General features: G+C 43.4%; 1 protein-coding gene across 1 annotated transcript in view; it reads left to right on the top strand.

Annotated features, from left to right (window-relative positions):
* Positions 1-22,446, top strand: part of LOC147727211 (transmembrane channel-like protein 1) — a 371,185-nt gene that overhangs the window by 102,166 nt on the left and 246,573 nt on the right. Inside the window, exons 6-7 of the mRNA XM_086963587.1 lie at positions 6,891-6,972; positions 21,788-21,894. Of these exons, the coding sequence (XP_086819713.1) occupies positions 6,891-6,972; positions 21,788-21,894 (189 nt within the window). The remainder of the gene's footprint in view (positions 1-6,890; positions 6,973-21,787; positions 21,895-22,446) is intronic.

Here is a 22,446-nt window from a genome sequence, read left to right on the forward strand (position 1 = left end):
CAAGCTGAGTGGAGTGCATAGTCTGCTGGGGTATAAGATCATCCAGTGCCAGTTTATTCGATTGACCTTTACGGCCAGTTTTTTGTGGTCCGCCTGCAGTAAGCTGAGATTAGTGGACATTGTGCCTATGCGTGTCTCCAGCGCTGTTCGCGAGTCTCGGATTTCTTAGAAGATTTTGTCCAGCTTGGCATTGTGGGGGTTTGTACCAGTAGGAGGTATCACGTCATTGTCTGAAGCATTAGAGGGATCACTGCCAAATGTGGGCTGAGTAGCGCCATCTTCAGTGGTGTCCGCTTGCTTGTTTCTGTTGCGACCCATCACGCCTCAGCGTCCTCCCATCCTTCTCTGCTCCAGGATGGTATCTTGGGGGGTCTCGAGGGCGCTACCCCACACCACTTACTCAGCCAGTGAAGCACAGGTCCTTGCCGCACCCAAATTGCCCCTAGGGGTACAAGTTCTGCAGGCCACAAGCATTCAGCCTCTTCTGGTCTGTGGCTGCACACTCCAGGTGGACACTATCAGGGATGTCAGGCTCTGTAACACCACTAACCATCAGGGCAGTCCCAGCGGTGAAGCTATACCGCACTTCCCACTTAATCGTGTGCCCCTTTCCACACCCAGGGCAGGTCGCAGGCGGAGAGCGTTGTTTGGTCACTGAACTGGGCGGGCAGGGGCGCAGATGCCTGCAGGCTGACCAGGCAGCAGCGCTTCATCTAGTGCAATAAGGACGAAGTATATACCTCCAAAGCAGGGACAGCGTGTGTAGATCTCCACAATACAATGCCCCGCAGAGGGCCAGCATTCATATGTGGCAGGGAGCAGCAATGTACAGCATAGTGTCGGGACCACTCCCCCTCCGGTTCCAGTATCGCGCCGCTCAGCGCACATTCAGTCCAGTGTTCAGCCACGTCTCATAAGGCGGGGCGAAGTGCCCACAGTCCCCACTCACCACAGTGACAGTATTTTCTGCCCACGCTTGTTCCCCTACCGGAGCGCCACCAGTCCTCTTCCTGCCTCGCGTCGATTCCAGATATGGCCAGCCACATCCGCCATCTTTCCCGCGGTGTCGGTTGTTGTGGTGCAGCTCCTGCTCCCAGCACCTCTGAATAGAAGCTGCTACCTTGTCTTCACGTCGGCTTCATTTCCACAGCATCAGAAACATTGTACTAGCTGCTAGGACCACCGAGGCAGCCATGGAGCATACGCGTCTCCACCCACCACCTCCTCCTGCCGCCGGTCGTCCAGAATCAGCACAGAATCCGGCAGCTCTCGGCAGGTATTGAGTACATAATTTACAGCCGTAGGATCCAGAGGAGTTCCGCAGCACTAGGGTAGATGACCCAGCGTTGCGGGTCCAGTAAGGAACAGGATATTCAGCTATGTGTCAGGGTAGGAGACGGAGCTCTTTCAGCCCACGTTATCCATGCCTGGCAGTTGGCCACTCCCCCCCGAAAGGCTCCATGTAAAGTGCAAAGAGCAGGGGTGACGAGGGCACCCTTGTCTAGTGCCCCTACTGATAGGGAACGGTGTTGATTTGTGGCCATTCACTCAGACTGTAGCATTGGGGAAACAATAGCAGTTCAATATGTGCATTTGCATCTTCTCTCGGATACCAGCACATGTCAGTGTCTGCTCTAGATTTGGCCAGTGAATGCGGTCGAAAGCTTTTTCCGCATCCACAGTCAACAGCATGTATTCTCTGTGGATGCAGGAAGCCTTTTCAATCAGGTGTACAACTCTTTTGGTGTTATCACTTGTCTGGTGCTGCGGTATAAAACCAGCCTGATCAGGGTCCACTAGTCCCTGCATATGAGAGCTTAGGCAGGTTACCAAATCCCAGTGTACAGTTTGAAGTCAATGTTTAACAGTAAAGTAGGTCTGCATGACCCACATAACGTTTTATCCTTCCCCGTCTTCGGAATAACGACTGCTGCTGCCTTTAACATGGATGCAGAGATTGCTCCCGGTCGGCGAAGGAGTTAAATAGCCGAGTGAGGAGGAGGGCCAGCGTGGTGCAAAATTGCTTATAAAAGGCTGCAGTGTAGCCATCGAGGCCAGGCGATTTACCTAATTTCAAGCGGGCTTTGGCGGCTATGACCTCCTCGACCCTGATCTCTCTTTCAATTTGGGCAGCCTGGTCAGGCGTCAAGCTAGGAAGACTAGCCTGTGCCAGATAAGAGTCGATGTACGGTGCCTTCAAGGGCTGCTCAGCATACAGCTGTGCTTACAATTCCCGGAATGTCTCGGCAAAGGCCGAGTCATCCGTGTAGAGTGCTTCTGAGGAACCCCTGACCTCCCGGACTCAATCTCGTTGTCAGGCCTCACAAAGCTTGTGCACAGGTAATCGCCCACACTTGTCTCCCCCCACATAGAAAGAGTGTCACAAGCGTATTGCTGCATATTCTGCTCTATACCTATCCAGGGCTGTCAGATGCTACCTTTAACTGTGTCCATGCCCCTGGGGCCTGGGTGCGGTGGTGCATCAGCTCCAACTCCCACACTCTGAGAGTCAATTCCACTCTCTTTCTCTGGCACTCCTTATTGTCAGCCGTAGATATGGCAATTACTTTGCCTCTTATGACCACTTTGTTGGCCGCCCATCTAGTGGAGAGGACAGTGTCTGAGTTATCGTCGTGCAGCAAATAATCGTTTATTGTCTGCTGTATGTGACCGTGTCTTGGCGGTGTAGGATAGCGTCTCTAAAGCACCAGTGTCTAGCCGGGGGGGGGGGCGGGGTTGTGCTTGCGGTAAGGCTAGGGTGAGTACCACAGGGGAGTGGTCAGAAAGGGTCGCCGCTAGTATATCAGCTCAGAGTGCAATAGCTAGGATGGGTTTGGTGCCCAAAAACTAATCTAGTCTGGCACATGTTTTATGTGCATTGGAATAAAAGGAAAAGTTCCTCATATCCAGATGGAAATGTCACCGGAGGTCAGTGAGGCCAAGATGGTATAAATTGGCATGTCCGGTCGGAGAAAAGGAACCGAATTGGCAAGTGCGTTGTGCAGAACGGTCCTTGACATTGTCAAACACTAAATTGAGCCCCCCCCCCCCATCAGTATCTGACAGTCCTGGGTGGCCGTCATTTCTATCAGTGCTTCACCTACAAAGCATTCCTCGCCATCATTGGGTGCGTAAATGGAGCCCACCATGAATGTACGTCCCCCTACAATGAATTGGTATGTGAGGAGCCTGCCTTGTATTTCTGCCATCTTTTGCACCACCTGTCCATGAAAATTTCTAGAAACCAAGATGGCTAACCCAGCCTTCTTTGCAGGTCCGGAGGAGTGAAATTGGGTTGGAAAAGAACGAGACCGAAGCCTGTGACAGTCTTTGGCAAGAAGATGAGTTTCCTGAAGGAGACAGAAATCCGCCAGTACCCTCAAGATAAGAAAGAAGTGCCCTCCATTTAATCAGGTTGTTAAGCTCCCTCATGTTGAGAGTGAGGATTCTAATAGAGGGAGGCGGCATGCAAACCAGGAGGGGTGGTGTACGCCACAGGGGATTCCCCGTAGGATCTGGACTCTTGCGCCACCACATGCATTCCACATACAACAGCAACCCAATGATTAGAAGGGGAAAGTGTCCCATGAGCCACGGAAAGCCCCAGGCTAGGAAGAGGGGAAAGAGGGCAGAGGATGCAAGGAGAAAGAAAAAACCCCAACCAAAAAGGGAAAGAAATAAAAAAGAAGAAACCCCAAGAAGCGCAACCGACACGTAAAATTGTTCAAAATTCAAACATTGTCCATCATCCAGGGATGAACAGAGAAGAAGTTCTTCTGGCGTTTGCGTAGCCAGTCAGCTCTTCCCTCCTCCCCCATCCACCCAAGCATAAGAAAGAAAGGATACAGCCATATACCCAGGAGTTCTCAGTCAGTCAATGCTTTGGTCAATGTCCGCGGTAACGCCTCCATAGCTGCCTGCTGCTCCATCTTAATCACTGCAGGATCTGGTCAGCAGGCCCTTCGACGCCTCCTGTGCTGCCTCCACTGAGGTCTCCCATCTCCGGAACCTTGACCTGAACAAGCCCCCTCATCCGCATCTTCCGGGAGGGTGATCTCGAGGAGCTTGCTAGCTTCCAGCAGAGAGCGAAGCTGGAATAGTTTACCATCTTCCCAGGACACCAGGCCGAACGGGTGCCCCCATGAGTAAGGGATGTTACGCTGTCTGAGGACTTCTGTGATGGGCCAGAAGGATCTGCGCTTATGAAGGGTGATTGATGAAAGGACCTGGTATAGGGAGGGCATCTGGTTGCGGTAAGAAATCTGTTGCAGGGAGCGCGCCTTACGCAGGAGTGTACATTATGCTTTTAGACACTCTATTTCTGTTCATTCTTCAAAAATTCATAACTGGCTTTACTTATTGGATTTTTGTTGTTTTGGTCTTGATTAGTTCATTAAATTAAGCTCTATTCTTCTAGTCAGGTGTGGTATCATTTTGTGCGGTGTTCTCACTGTTTTGCTCTTTCGAAGTATAGCACAAATACTTTACACGCTTAAGTTAAGTTTGACAGCTCTGCGCAAAGCTACCAGAGGGTGAGCACAGGTTAATTTAGGGTATGTATCTGACTTACCCTGACTAGCATTGTGGTTCCTGCTTTGATAGGGTACATACCTCTGCCAACCAGAAAATCAATTTCTAACAAGGGCTATATTGGCTTTATAGGATCTTTGAGACTGGAAGTTAATGCTAACAAAACTTTCGTAATAGCCTGTGGCTCTAGGAACCTTAAACTGCAGGGCCACATGTATCAACATTTGAAATAGTGATTACCTAATTGCTCTTTTCTGTGAATTGCCATCAGGTAATGCTATTACAAATGTATGAAACTCCAAGAGTTTCATATAGCAATTCGTAGGGGGTCGTAAATCGACCTACCTCATTATTATTAATGAGGTGGGTTGCAATTTGCGTTCCCCTAGGAATCGCTAAAATCATGGGGATTGTGGCCTGCTGGGGTCAGCAAACCACCATGTCTGTGATTGCTTTTCAATAAAGCAATCTTTTTTTTTTAATGCAGCACATTTTCCTTAAAGAAAAACAGTTTGCATTTAGATAAAAAATAATAAATAGTTAATAGTTTATTTGGGACCACTGCCCTCCCTTTTCGCACATTCACAAAGGAGTCCCTTGGGTACCCCTTTACGTTTACGAATGGGTTATAACCAACTTGAAGTTAGTGGTAAAATGTGAATGTTTTGAGACTGTATTCACAGTCACAAAAAAACACTACATACCACTGAGGTTCGGTATTAGGAAGAGATGCCCTAAACACGCCCCTTCCAAATACCACACCGCAAATCCATTTTGTGATACAGTAACATGTTACTGAATCGGAAAACAGGGTTTGATACATGTGAAAAGCATTTTTTGCATTCGCAAACGGGCCGATTCTGAGAATTGGCCTATTTGTGAATGCAAAAATGCTTGATACATGTGGCCCGCAGGCTTGGTCCATTATTGACAAACTCATAATAGCAACTGAATGAATTTTCATACCTTGGGCATCTTTGATTCACAAGCTCCTGGTTTCCGTGTGTAGCCTTAGCAAAATTACTCTCTCTTACTTGTGTTAGTTTTATATTTAAAGTGCCATCACCTATTGGTAAGAATCCACTTAATTCCTTTTTAGAAGTTTATAAGAGGAAATGTCTCCCAGTTTTAACCTATAGCTCACATGTTTAGGGCTCTAAAAAAGTGAGTAGCCTTCAGTTTAATAAATTGTTTAGAAGGCTTCAAGGCTCCCCACAAAGTTTTCCTAGGTTTATTCTGCTCCAGGACCTTGGATTGTGGTATGTTTAAGATTATAATAATCTGGCCTCGCCGCTGCTGTGCTGTTCAGCCTGCAGCAATTCTCACTCCTTGTTTAACAGGGAGGTCATTGATGATTGCTTGTCTCGTGACATGGATCTCTGAATTCTTTGGCTGGACTATATCAGGGGGATAAGCAACTCTTTGAGCAGACCAAATATGTTTCTTAGGGCGGGTCGGTTGTGTACAAAGGATAGGTCCTTGATGACAAATCTTTCATGGACATGGGGCAGAGGGAAAGGAAGCAGAAGATCTAACCAAGACTCAGAATAAGGATTATGTTGTAATTCAAACTGCCCCAGGGCTGGTGCCATACCTGGAGTTTGTGATTAGCTCATAGGATAGGATACTTTTAACTAGGTTTAGGCTTGGGCAGCTTAGATGGCAGCTATGTTTTCACTTGGGCAATATATCTCTTTCCCCTTCCTTGTTTGCCCGCAGAGTCTGCTGTACTTTATTTTTGTCTGTTGTTGTTATTTGCAATTTACAAGGCACTTTTTTATTCCAGTCTTGAAGGGTCTGGGCTTGCCAAAATGTAGACCATCCTTATTGCATTTGCACACAGTAAAATCACTTTGATTTGTTTTAGTGTTAGCGCCTTTCTTAAACATGCCCTCCATGCCATGGACCATATGGATTTTTGAATTAAGGATAACAAGGGCATTGGCCCTTAATCAATTTTTATACTTGGATTGTTAACTTATCTTTTTATGTTTTTAATGTAATGTGTGATTTATATATTTGCTTTTATGATAATTATTTGTTGTTCCCGTAAAGCTACTTTGACTTTTGAGATTAAAGCAAATATGGAATTTACAAATTAGCGGGTGTCCACTTTACAGTACTGCGACTTCACTTCCATATATTAAACACCTTAAAAATGTATATTACTTTTTTAAACTCTCTTAATCATAACAATCGTTAGTCTTAGATGCACAGAGTTAAAAAAAAAGTCTCCTCTCTTTTTTTCCAGCTGGAGATTCCCACAAACTGAAAATGACCCTTTTTATTTTTCTGTCATTAAGCAGTCAAATATGAGCCTAATAGTGTAGTTTAATATAATGTATATTTTTTTCATTTAGAAATGGATGAAGTTTCAACGAGATTTTGAGAATTTTCGGACCGCCTGCATACCATGGGAAATGAAAATCAAGGAAATTGAAAGTAAGCATATAATATATCTATGGCGAGTGATTGCAAAATGAACCCCACTGTAGCGTCTAGCGTTGAGCTACATTGCTGCAAAATACTGGGCAGACGAGGGCCCCTTACAACGCATAAGAATGTTGGGGAACGCTGCAACTCACAGCTAACTTAGTTTACATTTTTTTTTACTGTTTAATGCATTCACTTTCATAAACAAAACTTCAGTCTTACGACATTCTATGAACTTGTTTCATATTAAAAATTTTACTATTACAGGGGGAATTACTGAACTGTGCTCATAAAGTCTATTGTTAGTAGAGAATGAATTGTTTTCGAATTCATCTTCAATAATATAAATAAGATTTTATTTTGAATATTGTGCTAGTGAATGTTCCACTGCTATTTTGTATATTTTCCACTTACAAAGCTCGACAAGCCACAAAGGAAAGGTACTTGTTTATCCATAAATATATATATATTCACTGAAAAAACCATAGGTTTCAGGCCTTATATAGTTAGGAATTAGCTTTTAAAAAACCTTTGAAATTCCCTCAAAAAACTATAAGTTTTAGGGGTGTTATAGTTAGCTGGACATTTCACTCATACAAAACCATTGAAATTGCTCCCATATAGTTAGTTGTACTAACTATATTTCGCGCACCCGCAATACTCTGCTGATGATGTCACATATTACATCATTCATGACATGGTCAGTGACATCACTGATGACATCTCAAATGACATCAATGATGACATCATCAGTGAATGTGGTTTGCTTTGTTATTTAAATATGCATTATATATATAACAATTTGCATTGAAGTATGAGTGGATATATAAAAATAAATATTTGGATGGACGACTTTAACAATTTATAGTGTATCACTAAATATAGTGGATAGTGACTAAACTGTGTGAATATCTGTATCACTTTGCCAGTTGGTGTGTAAACTGGTTCTCCAGTTGGTTACTAGCTATGTGAAAATCTATATTAGTTATTGATTAGTTAACTGAGTATTTGTATGGGAGAGTTAATGTATGTGTGGTTCGATGGAGGGTGTGTGACTGCCCAAAGATGTGTGAATAGTTGATTCAGTAGATATATGAAGTTAAAACTACATGTTCTAATAGTTGTTTGGGTGAGTGAATATCTTTATGGGTGTGGCGATGAGCAAATATATTTCTCAATGGTACATGTCCAACAAACTAGAAAAATAAAAGGCAGTGTATGTGTCAGTTGTTGTATATAAATAAGTATACATAAGACTCAATGATTGTGTGAGTGACTGTATGGATAACTGTATTCTTGTAATAATTATTATACAATATACTAAATATGACTTATTATCTAAATGAATAGATGAAGTGGTGTTTGTATAAGTGTGTAGCTAAGTAAGTATGTAAGTATGATCCATTGTTTGCATAAGTGAGTAGGATAACTTCATATGTGAATAGGTTGTGTGCTGGTGTGTAATGTCGATATAGGTGTATAAGTATTTTTGATAGTGTTCTATTGTTAATTGACAGCATGTATGAGTGAATCTACCGGTAAGTGATTAGATGTGTGTATTCATCTAGGAATCAATGAGTGGGTTTTTAAATACTTGTATTGCTGTGTCAATGGATTCAAATATGATACTCTGTATTTTACAAAGAGTGATGAAAGATTTTACTAGTGTATGAAAAGGTGTATGTGATTGTCACGTGGATGATGTCATCAGTGATGTCATCATTGATGTCATTTGAGATGTCATCAGTGATGTCACTGACCATGTCATGAATGATGTAATATGTGACATAATCAGCAGTGGATTGCTGGTGCGCGAAATATAGTTAGTACAACTAACTATATAGGAGCAATTTCAAAGGTTTTGTATGAGTGAAATGTCCAGCTAACTATGACACCCCTAAAACTTATAGTTTTTTGAGTGAATTTCAAAGGTTTTTTAAAAGCTAATTCCTAAGTACATGAGGCCTGAAACCTATGGTTTTTTCAGTGAATTTGCAAGGTTTTTTAAATGCTAATTCCTAACTATATAAGGCCTGAAACCTATGGTTTTTTCAGAATTTGCAAGGTTTTTTAAATGTTAATTCCTAACTATATAAAGCCTGAAACCTATGGTTTTTTAATTGAATTTGCAAGGTTTTTTAAATGCTAATTCCTAACTATATAAGGCCTGAAACCTATGGTTTTTTCATTGAATTTCAACGGTTTTTTAAATGACAATTTTTAAATGTATTAATTTGGTTTTTTTTATACTGATTTACTACATTTTTGCAGGCAGGTATTCAGAGGGCACGCCCCCTTTTTACAACACTCTGCAGCGCAACCCCTAGCCCACCAGGAGCCTCCAGTATAAGCCAGGGGGCTGCATTGCAGAGAGGTGTAATGAGGCCACACCCTTTTTTACACCTCTCTGAAACGCAGCCCCCGGGTGTGTTTGCAGAGGGGGAACTAATTCCCCTTGCATACTGGGGGTCCCTGGGGGCCAACTAGCCCACCAGGAGCCTCCAGTATGCGCCAAGGGGCTGCGTTGCTTTGCCCCGGGGGCGGCGGTCCCCGGGGAAGTGTGGGGGGGATTGTGGACCCCCCACACTTCTTTATCACTATGCCCCCGCGATTTGGTCCCCCCGGGGGGTAATTTTTTTAAAAAACAGACCAGGTTTTTAAAAAAATAAAATTTGGTCCTTTTTTGTCCTTGGCGGGCCACCTGGGCAGGCCTAGGGTGTCAGGGTGTATCTAGCCTGCCCCTTTTTGTGTTTGTTTTTTTGCTTTCTTTTGCCTTTGTCTATCGAGCACAAGATGGATGCCAACACTTCCTGGTTAGAAGTGTTGACAGCCAATGAGCATGCAGCTTTCTCGGGAAGGCAGGCTGATTGGCTGCCACTGTCTGTCAACACTAGCACAAGATGGATGCCAACACTTCCTGGTTAGAAGTGTTGACAGCCAATGAGCATGCAGCTTTCTGATTGGCTGCCACTGTCTGTCAATACTCCAAACCAGGAAGAGTTGGCAGCCATCTTGTGCCTCGGTAGAACCAAGGCACAAGAAAGCAGTGAAACAAAGGTGCAAAACACGCAAAGGGAGCAGGGTAGAAGCCCCCTGACCCCCTAGGCCTGCTCAGGGGGTCTCACAAGGACCCCCCAGGCCCCCTCAATTTTTTTTCTTTAAAAATCGCAGGGTACGCGCACCGTACGCGTACCGTACATGTACTGTGCGCGTACGGTACGCGTACGGTGCGCGTACCCCGCGATTTAAAAAAATTAATTATTTTTTGGGGGCCTGGGGGGTCCTTGTGGGACCCCCTGAGCAGGCTTAGGGGGTCAGGGTGCTTCTACCCTGCCCCCTTTTTGAGTTCTACACGTTTGTTTTTCTGCTTTCCTGTGCCTCAGTCTACCGAGGCACAAGATGGCTGCCAACATTTTCTGGTTTGGAGTGTTGACAGACAGTTGACAGCCAATTAGCATTCAGCTCATGCTCGGAAAGGTACAGAGTACAGTAAGCTTACAGTAATCTTACAGTAAGCTGCTATAGATATATATATTTTATTTCTCTTTTGATTTTCTCAGGAACTACTGGAGGGATTTACACCATTTAAACAAAAGGCCCTACTGTGTACCAGTCCCTACCATTTTGGAAAGTTTGGTGTAATTCCGTTCAGCGGTTCGGGCTGTAGCCTTGTCTAATCGTCCTATGGAAATTAACATGGGGAAAACACGTTTTGTGACCCCCCTTTTTCTCGGCCCCCGCTTGACGAATCCCCCCGACACTTTCAGGGAAAGAGCGTAACGGGCCATCTTCTTTGAGAAATTCACAAAGATTCATCCACCGGCGCAAAAGTTATTCCCAATAGAATATTGCGGATTTCCTATGGAAACTAGGTCCTAACTATATATATCTACTGGTGACCGCCAGTAGGCAATATATATATATATATATATATATGAGTTAGAATTCCTGACGTATCTGTTGGCGCAAAAGAGGGGCATTGCTGGGGTGTGTCTGAAAACAGACGCAACCCAACAATGTGTCCTTTCACATGGGGCAAACCCCATGTAAAAAGGGCTGTGTCACTCCTTAGGCCTGCTCTGAGGAAGGTGTAAAGATTTGACGCAGTGGCGTCCTAGAATTGTTGCAGTGAAATCTCATAGATTTCTCTGTGACACTTCTACGAGCCACCATTGGGATAGACTTTTCATTTAAGGCCATAAACAGTTGCTTGATTCACAAAAGAATTCACATGCATGTGTGACTACTCAATGTTATCTTCCTCTGCACCAGGTGAAACCAGGCACAGAAGGAAAATATTGTCAAGAGATTATACGTGGTCCTTAGCTCACGAATAATATGAAAGATGGTGGGTTGGGTTGAGCCACTGATATAGATCTGATCGTCAAATTTGGCAGAAATGCTGCAAAAAGGGGAAAGAAATGGTAACCCGGTTACTGCAATTTCTTTCTGCTCCACCACAACAACCACCTAAATGTTTGCTCCATTTTAGAGAGGTAAAAACATAATCATGGATTTCTTAAGACAGACAGGTGTGATATTGCTTCTCATAGTTTGTGACTGATAGGTGTAATAGTCCTGTTGGTAGTATGTGACTGCTAGTATATGATAGGCATAATGGTGCTCTGTTGACATTATTTTTGTTGGATAGCTTAAGGTAAAGCACCTACATAGGATTGTGAACGGTAATAAAACCTCACAATTAGACGAGGCACTGTGTCCCTACAAATACCCAAACAAAAATAAAGAAAAACAATTCCAATAAATAAGCTCTCTCGATGCAGGAAAAAAATTTAAACCATAAAGGTTTTGTGGTGTTGCGCATTTTCTCTTACTAATACCTCTTATATATGACACTCTGGGCCCTCAGGACAGTGTTACTTCGTCTTAAATAAACTTCAAGAAAAAGCCTTCTCGTTGTCGCTGCCAATTATTACAGGTTTATTACAAGAATTCAAAAAGCATTACAGAAGCCAAATAAATGGGTCAATCAGAATGCACAAGGAATTAGTGTAAGGCTCAATCAAATGTGGAAATGGGCATGACATGAAGTCAAGATTCAGAGAAAAAGTATCCTAAGTCAAAAGCATGAGATAAACCGACAAGGGTTCAGTCTCCAGAGTCAGGGAATCAGGGGACTGACTTACCTTCAAAATGCATCACCTTTATAGACAATGGACGTCAATGGAAATTACACTGCCAGCACAAGGTGAGCAAAGCTAAACGGGTCACAATACAGAATTATATGTCACCTAAGCCACCATTCTAGCACTACCCCAAAGTGAATGTTAATGTGCCCTATTCTAACCTATTGTCCTCAAACCTGGCAGTAGAAATCTAGGTACTCAAACAACGGAAGTCTGAGAAATTAATATAACTGATGTATCATAAGCAGGAAGAGCCTTGAATGTAGCAAAAACCGTGCTCACTATTCTTTGAGAATAGCATGTTAATATGGAGGATCCATGCACATTTTCTCTGCACGTGGTATAAGTATAAGAAATTAAAATAAACATCATGGTTGTGTAAAAACAAAAATGGAGTCATGTCCTAGTTTTGTGCCTAGTTTACAAAGTATTGAAAAACACAATTCTATAAAGTGCAACATTTTCTTTTTTGTGCAGAAGTGATGATATAATTACATATTTTTAAGAACTCATTTTTATCCAATCATCATTTTCTACAGCTGTTAGTCACATAAGTCCATTACTTGTTGAGGGTTGTAAGTGTGCTTTATTGAGTGAGTGACTGCTAGTCTGTGAGGAATGTGAGCGTGCTTTCAGTAGTGTGAATGCCAGTGCTTAATATAAGCTGGTGGTTTCCAGTGCTCAGCACCGGCATATAATCACCAACACTGTGAAAGCATTGTTGGTAGTGTGCGGCTGCGATTTTGTGCCGGATAGGAGAGGGCTGTCAGTAATATGTGACCTCTAGCCAGTGGGACGCGTGAAAATGCGGCTTGTAGTGTGCAGCTGGTAGTTTGAGATAAAGAACATTAGAGATGCAATGGCTGGGTCAGGTGGCGCAATCTACCCCGAAATCAAATATAAAGAGTCAAAGTCTTCTTCTATTAAGTGTCCAAAATTAGTCACTCAGGTGTTCCAGAGGAGGAAAAGCCATCCATTTTTCCTCGATTAGAAAGGTCCAGAAATAAGCAACAAAGCTCTCCAGGCACACAGAAATCCGTTGAGGTCGTGGTTTCAATAGTCCTTTTAATTTTGTGTAGTCACAAACGCCTATTTGCCAACAGGTGTTTTGTCTCCAGCTGTTCTTGTTGACAGAAGACTTCATCAGGGCTTAGCATTTAGAGTCAGTCATTGTTCATGAGAGATGCCCGTCAAATCTGCTGTATATTCTCTTGAGGTTCCAATACAGTATATGGGGCTTTATTAATCAATTGTAGGTGGTAGATTCTCATTGTCAGTGAAATTGCTCTCCAATCCTTGCAGCTCAACCATTAAGTGAGGCCCTGTACTCTTGAGTGTTGGTGTTCGAGACCCCCACCAGCAGGTTATACCTGCGCCTCGTCCCTGGTGGTCCAGTGGTCTTCTTTCTAAATTTTCCTCTCTGTTGCACTCGTTTTTACCCTCATTTCAATCTCCCACTTTCACTCTCCTTCTATCTCTTTCCTCCACTTTTCTTGCACTTTTCTGCCTTATTCCACTTTTATCCCTCTCTATTCCCTTTTCCGCCCTTTTTTCCCCACCGCTTCTGCCCCCACGGCACATCCCCCCAGCAAGACCAGAGCGACTGGCCCGAAACAGTTCCCCTCCCTGCTCCGGCATCCCAGCTGTCCAGCCTTACCCGACTCCTACTTAATGGCAGCTGCTATAGGGACAGGCGAGCATGACCACTAACCAATGTTCAGTGAAATTGCTCTCCCACCCTCGCAGCTCCACCATTAAGTGAGGCTTCCCCCGAGCCCTTGCACTCTCAAGTGTTGGTGTTTGAGGCCCTCCTCCACCTGCAGGTAATACCTGCATCTGATCCCTGGTGGTCCAGTAGATTTCTTTCTCGTTTTTCCTCTCTGTTGCACTCGTTTTCACCCTCATTTCAATCTCCCTCTTTCACTCTCCTTCTATCTCTTTCCTCCCCTTTTCTTGCACTTTTCTGCCTTATTTCACTTTAATTCCTCTCTTTTACCTTTTCTGCCCATTTTTCCCCACCGCTGCTGACCCGCGGCCCCTCCCCCCAGCACAACCAGAGCGACCTGCCCAATCCAGTTCCCCTCCCCACTCCCGCCTCCCAGCTGTCCAGCCTTCCTCAAACCCCTACTTAATGGCAGCCGCGCAGCAGATGAGTGCGGCGGCCGCACCGCTGGAACACTGAAGGCATACCAAAGGCAAGCCCATCTGCACCCCTCCGCGACCCGACTGCGACCAGCGCTAGGATCCCTGGACCTCCGCACTGCCAACGCTACAACCCAGCGGCACTCCACGCACTCAACCCAGGCCGCAACAACAACTGCAAGCTAGCATCACTAGCCAACACACACGGACTCTTCAGCTGTCACCGCTGCCGGCACATCTACAGCACCACCTGGAACACCGACCTAGCACAACCCGCCCACAAGAACACACCCGAGCTGAAGTCCCTACAATGCATCCTCCTGAAAGTAAGATCACTCCACAAACATGCCACCGAAACCTGGGACCTCCTCGACAGCACCACCCCAGACGTAGCATTCTTCACAGAAACCTGGATCAACACCACCTTGGGATCGGGCATCGCCATTCCACAAGGATACAAGATCTCCAGGAAGGACCGGCCCACTCGCCTGGGAGAAGGAATCGCCATCGTCCACAAATCCACGGTCCGCTTGAGCACACTCCCTGACGAGCCAACAGACCTGATAGAACACCTGCACTTCAAGGTACTGGCCATCCTTACCACCACCCTCCAAGAAACTCTCATCTACCGACCCCCGGGACCCAGCGGACCATTCACTAAATCAATCACGGACATCATCTCCCCACATGCCATTGCATCCATCAACTACAACCTGCTGGGAGTTCTCAACTTTCACCTCGACAACCAACTAGACCCCAAAACCACACCCCTCCTGGACAACCTCCACCACATTGAACTTCGCCAGATCATGAACGAACCCACGCACTGAGCAGGACACACCCTTGACCCACTCTTCACAACAGGAAACTCCATCACTTTTAGCCCCACCACCAAACTCCAGTGGACAGACCATCGATGCATCCACTTCACCTTCAGCATACCCACCATCCACAGACACCAGTACCTGCTTTCACAAAGAAACTGGACCAAAATCACTGACGAACAACTCACCTCCTCACTCAGCAACTCCACCCCGACCACTTCGGAAGACGACACCCCAACACCGCCGCCCAAACTCTACACAGATGGATCACCGACAGCATCAACACCATAGCCCCCCTCAATAAGAACTACAACGCACACGCCAAGAAGGCCAGATGGTGTACCCCTGAACTCTGAGAGTGCAGGCGCACCAGCGGCCGCCTCGAGAAGCCCACAACAACTTTAAAGCCGCCACCACTGCCCACCACCAGCTCATCAGAAACATGGGGAAAACTGCAGTTGAAGACAGAATCTCCACTCAGGCACACAACAGCAAAGAACTCTTCAACATCAAGGAGTTCGCCCAACCCACCAGCGAGTCGACTGACATTCCCCCCCCCAAGACCTCTGCAACAAACTCAGCACATTCTTCCAATGCAAAATCAAGAACATCTGTGACAACTTCAACAAAGACAACCAACCCCCACCAGCCACCCGACAACCTAAAGCCAATGATTGACAGCTGGACAGCCCTCACCACTGAAGACACCATGAAGATGATAAAGTCCACCCACTCTGGGGCCCCCACGGACCCCTGCCCCCACCACATCTTCAACAGAGCTGCCAACACCATCGCACCCATGCTTCGCCATACCACCAACCACTCCCTGGTGAATGCCTTCTTCCCCAACAACTGGAAACACGCCAAGATCAACCCCCTCCTGAAGAAGCCCTTGGCAGACCTCAAAAACTACAGACCCATCTCCCATCTCCTTGCTCCCATTCCCAGCGTAAGTAATTGAGAAAGCCATCAACACCCAACTCGCCACCTTCATCAAAAAGCACAACATCCTCGACCCGTCCCAATCTGGCTTCAGAAATAACCATAACACAGAAACTGCCCTCCTCGCCCCAACAGATGACAACCGCTCCCTATGGGACAAAGGAGAAACAGTAGCCCTCATCCGCCTTGACCTCTCAGCGGCCTTCAACACGGTATCCCACCTCACCCTAATAGGCAGACTCCACGACGCAGGTATTCAGGACAAGGCCCTCAACTGGATCTACTCTTTACTCTCCGTCAGAGCACAGCGGGTCAGATTCCCCCCTTTCCTCTCGGACCCTATACCAACCACCTCCGGAGTCCCCCAGGGTTCCTCCCTTAGCCCAACGCTCTTCAATGTCTAGATGGCTCCTATTACCCCCATCGTCAAGAACCTACTGACTCAACATTGTTTCATATGCAGACGACACCCAACTCATCCTCTCCCTATCCAACGAAGCCAACGCAGCCAAACACAACTTCCATGAAGGCATGGAAGCTGTCGCCAAATGGATGAAAAGCAGCTGCCTACAACTCAACACCGACAAAACAGAAGTACTCATTATGGGCCCACACCCTGATGCCTGGAACGACACCTGGTGGCCCCCTGCCCTCTGTAGCCCATCCACCCGCACAGACCATGCACGCAACCTTGGAATCATCCTAGACTCTGAGCTCAAAATGGACTGCCAGATCAACTCTGTCACATCCTCCTGCTTCCAAATCCTTCACCTCCTACGTAGGACCTTCAAATGGATCCCCCTCGAGGACAGAAAAACTGTCACTCACGCCCTCGTCATCAGCAGACTCGACTACGGCAACGCACTCTACGCCGCAATAACCAAAAAACTCACGGCAAGCTAAAAAAAATCCAGAATGCCGCCAGAAGACTGGTCCTCAACCTACCACGACACTGCTAAATCTCTCAACACCTGCGCATACTCCACTGGCTCCCCATTGAGGCTAGAATCACCTTCAAGATCCTCACCCATGCACACAAGGCACTCCACAACACCGGACCAGCATACCTCAACAGCCGAATCAACTTCCACGCACCCCAAAAAACCCTACGATCAACCCAGCAATCCTACGCTGTGGTTCCCCGTGCCAGTAAGACCATTTCAGGAGGCAGCTCCTTCACCTTCCTTGCGGCCAGAGCATGGAACGCCCTACCGCTCCACCTCAGGCAGACAACATCTCTCCCCATCTTCACGAGAAACCTCAAAACCTGGCTTTTCGACAGAACCCCTCCTTGATGTGCTGGAACCTGCACCTCCCCATCTCCCCAGCGCTCTGAGACCCTTACGGGTGAGTAGTCATGTTTAGCAAACCCTTGATTGATTGATTGATTGATTTGATTCCTCATGTGAGATGCATACTCCTATGTCGTCTCCAGTACTGCTGTGTATGTTGGCGATAAGTGGGTGTGTAAACGCGGTTTGAGATAGATGTTACAGTTTTTCTGATGTGTATGACTACGGTACACAGACAAAATATCGATTTTTTTATATCGACATACAAAAATATCGAAGTTTAAATATCGATGGTACAAAATATCGAAGGTAAGTAATATCGACAGTCTTAATATCGATATTAGTATGATATCAGTAATATCGAAGTTTTAAATATCGATGTCAATATTATCGAAATAAATAACTTCGATGTTACTAATATCAATTTTTAAATAAATTTAGTGTATATTATATTGTATTTATTATGTTTTAATATTTATTTTTAATGTAATTTAATTAAATATAGTCTTTTACTACTGTAGCGGGTTGTGGGTTTATAGGGGAATAGGGTGGGAAGTAATTTAATTATGTTAAATTAATTATTAATTAGTAGGAATTATTAATTAATTAATTGAGAAATAATTTTGAATTAATTTTAATTAATTGATTAATTGATAAATATGTTCTGTAGTGGGTTATGGGTTTATAGGGGAATAGGGTGGGAAGTAATTTAATAATAAATAATTAATTAATATATGTTTGTACATATTTTAATTAATAATTAATTGGTTATTAATTTATATTAATTAGTTAATTAATTAATATAATTTTGTACATATTTTAAATTGTTAATTAGCTAGTAATTAATTAATATTAATTAGTTAATTACATTAATTATAGTAATTTTTTTAATATATAATTTTTTGTTATTCTTAATTAATTAATTTGGAAAATAATATTAATTATTAAATTAAATTAATTACAGCTAATGTGCTAATATATTTACTTTATTGTTATTGTTAATTAATAATTAATTGGTAATTAAATAATAATAATTAATTTTGGGTAAAGGAGTATTTTTAGGGTTCAGGGTCAGGTTTCAGTTTTTGAGTAAAGGGGTATTTTTAGGGTTCAGGGTCAGTTTTCAGTTCTTGGGCAAAGGGGTATTTTTAGGGTTCAGTGTCAGTTTTCAGTTTTTGGGTAAAGGGGTATTTTTAGGGTTCAGGGTCAGTTTTCAGTTCATGGGTAAAGGGGTATTTTTAGGGTTCAAGGTCAGTTTTCAGTTCATGGGTAAAGGGGTATTTTTAGGGTTCAGGGTCAGTTTTTAGTTTTTGGGTAAAGGGGTATTTTTAGGGTTTAGGGTCAGTTTTCAGTTTTTGGGTAAAGGGGTATTTTTAGGGTTCAGGGTCAGTTTTGGGTTTTTGGGGTACAGGGATATTTTTAGGGTTCAGGGTCAGTTTTGGGTTTTTGGGGTACAGGCGTACAGGGTAAAAACAAAAATATATTACATTAAATCAATTAAATAACATTAAAAAAAATAAAATTACATTACATTATTAAGTGTTTTATTTATTTAAATGAATATGTATTAGTTTTAATTTTGTTTTAATATTTTTATTTAATATTTGTAAAATTATATGTATTTTAAAATTATTTTTACATTATTATTAATACATTTAAAAAAACGATATTTTTAATTCCGATATTTTTGTACTACGATATTTTTTTTCGATATTTTTGTACTTACCTTTATGAAGATAGGATTCCGATATTTTTGATGTCAATATTTTTGTTCCGATATTTTTGTAGTTCGATATTCTGTCTGTCGATATTATGTCAGACATTCGTATGACTACTAATTAGGATTGTGAGTGCAGTTAGTAGTAATGTGACTGCTACTCCACAGTGATGTCTATAATATAAGTACTTATTTGTAAGAGGTATGAGGGTGCATCTGGCAGTGTGTGACTGCTGCATGTGGGGAGTATGACCTAGGAAACCGGGTGAGAATCTCACAAGCTCATTGGTCAGGCACCTGTGCTTATTAGGCAATGTCTGCCAGGAAAGATTGTGTACCAGGCAACTCAACTCAGGTTGAATACGCTCATCACACTTAGGTCTTAGGTCATCTGAAAAGAAATTTGTATTCTTCTTCCCTAAAAAACATCCCTGAGCTCCTCCCTCTCAGAGAGGGTGTTGTAGCCCGTAGCGTGACAATCATGCAACTGCCCTTTAAAAGGAATACTCCACCTGTACTAGGTCTTACCTCTTGTTTTTCTTTCACGTTCTTGCTCCTGTAGACCCATGAGGTTTGTTTTGATTAATGAATATACTGAAAACCATGTAAAACCAGGGCCTAGATTTACCAAGAGGTCAGGCAACATAGAGCAGCATGTAATGTTGTTATGCTGTGTGTGCCATATGTGTTATGTGTTACTGTTCTGCGCTCTCCCTGGCACACTTCAGGCAGCCATGTGTCTACTCAGACACCCTTGTGCCATAGTGCTAGTGTGTCTCCGTATACTGAAACATATGTTCCAGTACAAAACCCATGTTTTAAGGCTTTTTCCACTTTGTTTCTGAGCTCTACATTGGAGCACACATGCGTAGTGGGGAAAAATAAAATATTTCTTCTTGCACCTGACTCGAGGAGACGTAGGATTTAGGTACAAATCTGTGTCTACAATTCTTTGTTACTAGGAATTTGCGTCAAAACCCATGGGTGGTTGCATAGGAACCCCCAGTCTCAACCCAGAAACTTCCCCCTTGACGCCACTTTGGATTACATTGGGTTACTATGCAGCACAAATCCCAATTTGCGTGTGTGGGAAATCCTACCTGAACACGTTGCATGAGGTCTGCTTTAGAAAAGTAACACAAACCTCACGCAAAGCGTTTGTAAATCATAGCCCAGGTGCTTTGTCTCATGAAAATGCTGACACGTTTTGGCAAGAGTGTCAATTTTATTGATAACAATCTAATTCTTTCGAAGGGTAATAGTGCCACCAAGTGGCCACTTTAAATATGACATGTTAAAAATCAATACTCTACCGATACCATTTTAGTAACAGCTGTTTGGTATGAAAACTGGGGGGGCGCAAGGGGGAATAGTCGACAGACGAGGGAATAGGATTTATTTATTCATTTAATTTTCACTATTCCGTCGTCTGTCAACTGCCAGACCCCCTCCCATGGGTTTTATGGAAGGGTGTGAATAAATACAATTTGAAGCCAAAGTTGCCTGAAGATGACAACTATGCAGCTTCAAAAAGCTGAGGAGATGTTGTCAATTTTTCTGCTTAAGATATTCCACAAAACGTTTCTTTTGGCAAAAAGTTATCCACATTTGGCAAGATATTAAACCCCAGGGGCATATTATCAAGGGACATAATGATGCTTTTTTGGCACATATGGCAAAAAAGCAGCGTTTTTTAATCGCACAATCATCAAGGTGGCACTAACATGCATTAGTGCATGTCAGCTGCCATTTCCGTGACGCTTTGCATCTTATCGATGTACATCGCTAATTAGATGCAAAGTAGGCGTCCCTGCCAAGAAACAACATGACAGATGTCGCTAACAAGACATCACGGTATTTACAACGCAGCCCAGCAACTGCGAAGCAATTAAGAAGGCAGTGCAAACTGTGGTTATCGCCCGATTCTTACGCCTGCTTGAAAGTTGAATTAGCCATGTTTTGTATGGGAGGTGGATCGTCTGGATACGTTCACACTCCCCTATTATCAAGCTTTTCAATAGAGTGTGAAATCATCGCTGGATTTCACGCTAATGAAGATTATCGCCGTCTATCACTAGTTTGTACATCGCCTGTTAGCAGAGCGTTGTTGATACGTCGCTAACACGGCGATATAAACCAGCGATAGACAACGATAATCAAATTCGCACTAAGCACGATTTGCAATATTTACTGGTACCCGTTGATAGTATGCCCCACAGTCTGTTAAAAACATTGTGAATGTTCCAAAGTTCAAAGATTTTAAGAAAAAAAGTCTCAAGTAATTAAAAGTAAAGTGAGACAACTTGTAAGTCCTAGTTTCAAGTCTACATGCCAGGCTCACGATCACACCTTTACGAATCTAGCCAGAACACGAGTGTTAGATGCAAAACTGAATAGGTGTAATGTTTTTTCGAAAGGTGAAATTATTGTTATGTAGGCATAAAGCGGGTATGCAATGCATTTGTAATGAGATAAACGACCAGAATGCTTTACTATTAGAAGAGACTATGGTTTGGACAAGCATGCGTCCTTTAATATCCATGTAGTTATATTGATAGTGACAAAGAGATTTTTGACTGCCCTGATTCCTCCAAAATTGTTTTAGGTAAAGCTACTAGCAAGATGGCTGTTTTTCGCACACCTCACCTTCCTACCTCCTTGCTCCTGAGCTCACGTCCAAGGACTGCTTTAGAAATGTCTTTTTAACATGGTGAAAAGAAAGAAAAGAAAATAATGCATTGTTTTTTAATTCTATTCCAGGCCATTTTGGCTCTTCAGTTGCATCATACTTTATATTCCTTCGCTGGATGTATGGGATCAACATGATACTTTTTGGACTGACCTTTGGGCTTGTAATGGTTCCTGAGGTAATTAACTTTTTATTATCATTTATTTTTAAAGTTTGTGCAACAATGAAGCACTGCTGATATTACTAAACCTCGCACACCATAAGATCTGTAATATTCCAGAACCCAATGAAAACATTCTAAAAAAAATGACATGTTTTATTCAGGGACATACAGCCTGATTCATGAAAGACCCGCTTTGCGAGTCTTTAATAGCGATTCATAAGGAATCGCTATTACAGGCTCGCAAAACGGGATTCATGTAGGAATCGCAAAAAAAAATGCGATTCCTACATATTACTTATTTGCGATTAGCAAATTGCTAATCGCAAATAAGGAATGAATGGGGAGTATTCCTTATTTGCGATTAGCAACTTGCTAATCGCAAATAAGATAGCGATTTAAAGGGTGCCAGGGGTGTCCAAAGGACACCCTGTAGCACCCCTTAAATGAAAATTTGAACAGGTGTTGCGCACACACATGTCCAAAGGACATGTGTGTGAGCAACATGCAACTTAGAAAAATGCTTTTAAAAGCATTTTTCAAAGTTTTCGCTATTTACCACGAGGTTTG

Source organism: Lissotriton vulgaris, chromosome 3_1, assembly GCF_964263255.1.
Source record: "Lissotriton vulgaris chromosome 3_1, aLisVul1.2, whole genome shotgun sequence".
NCBI lineage: Eukaryota > Metazoa > Chordata > Amphibia > Caudata > Salamandridae > Lissotriton > Lissotriton vulgaris.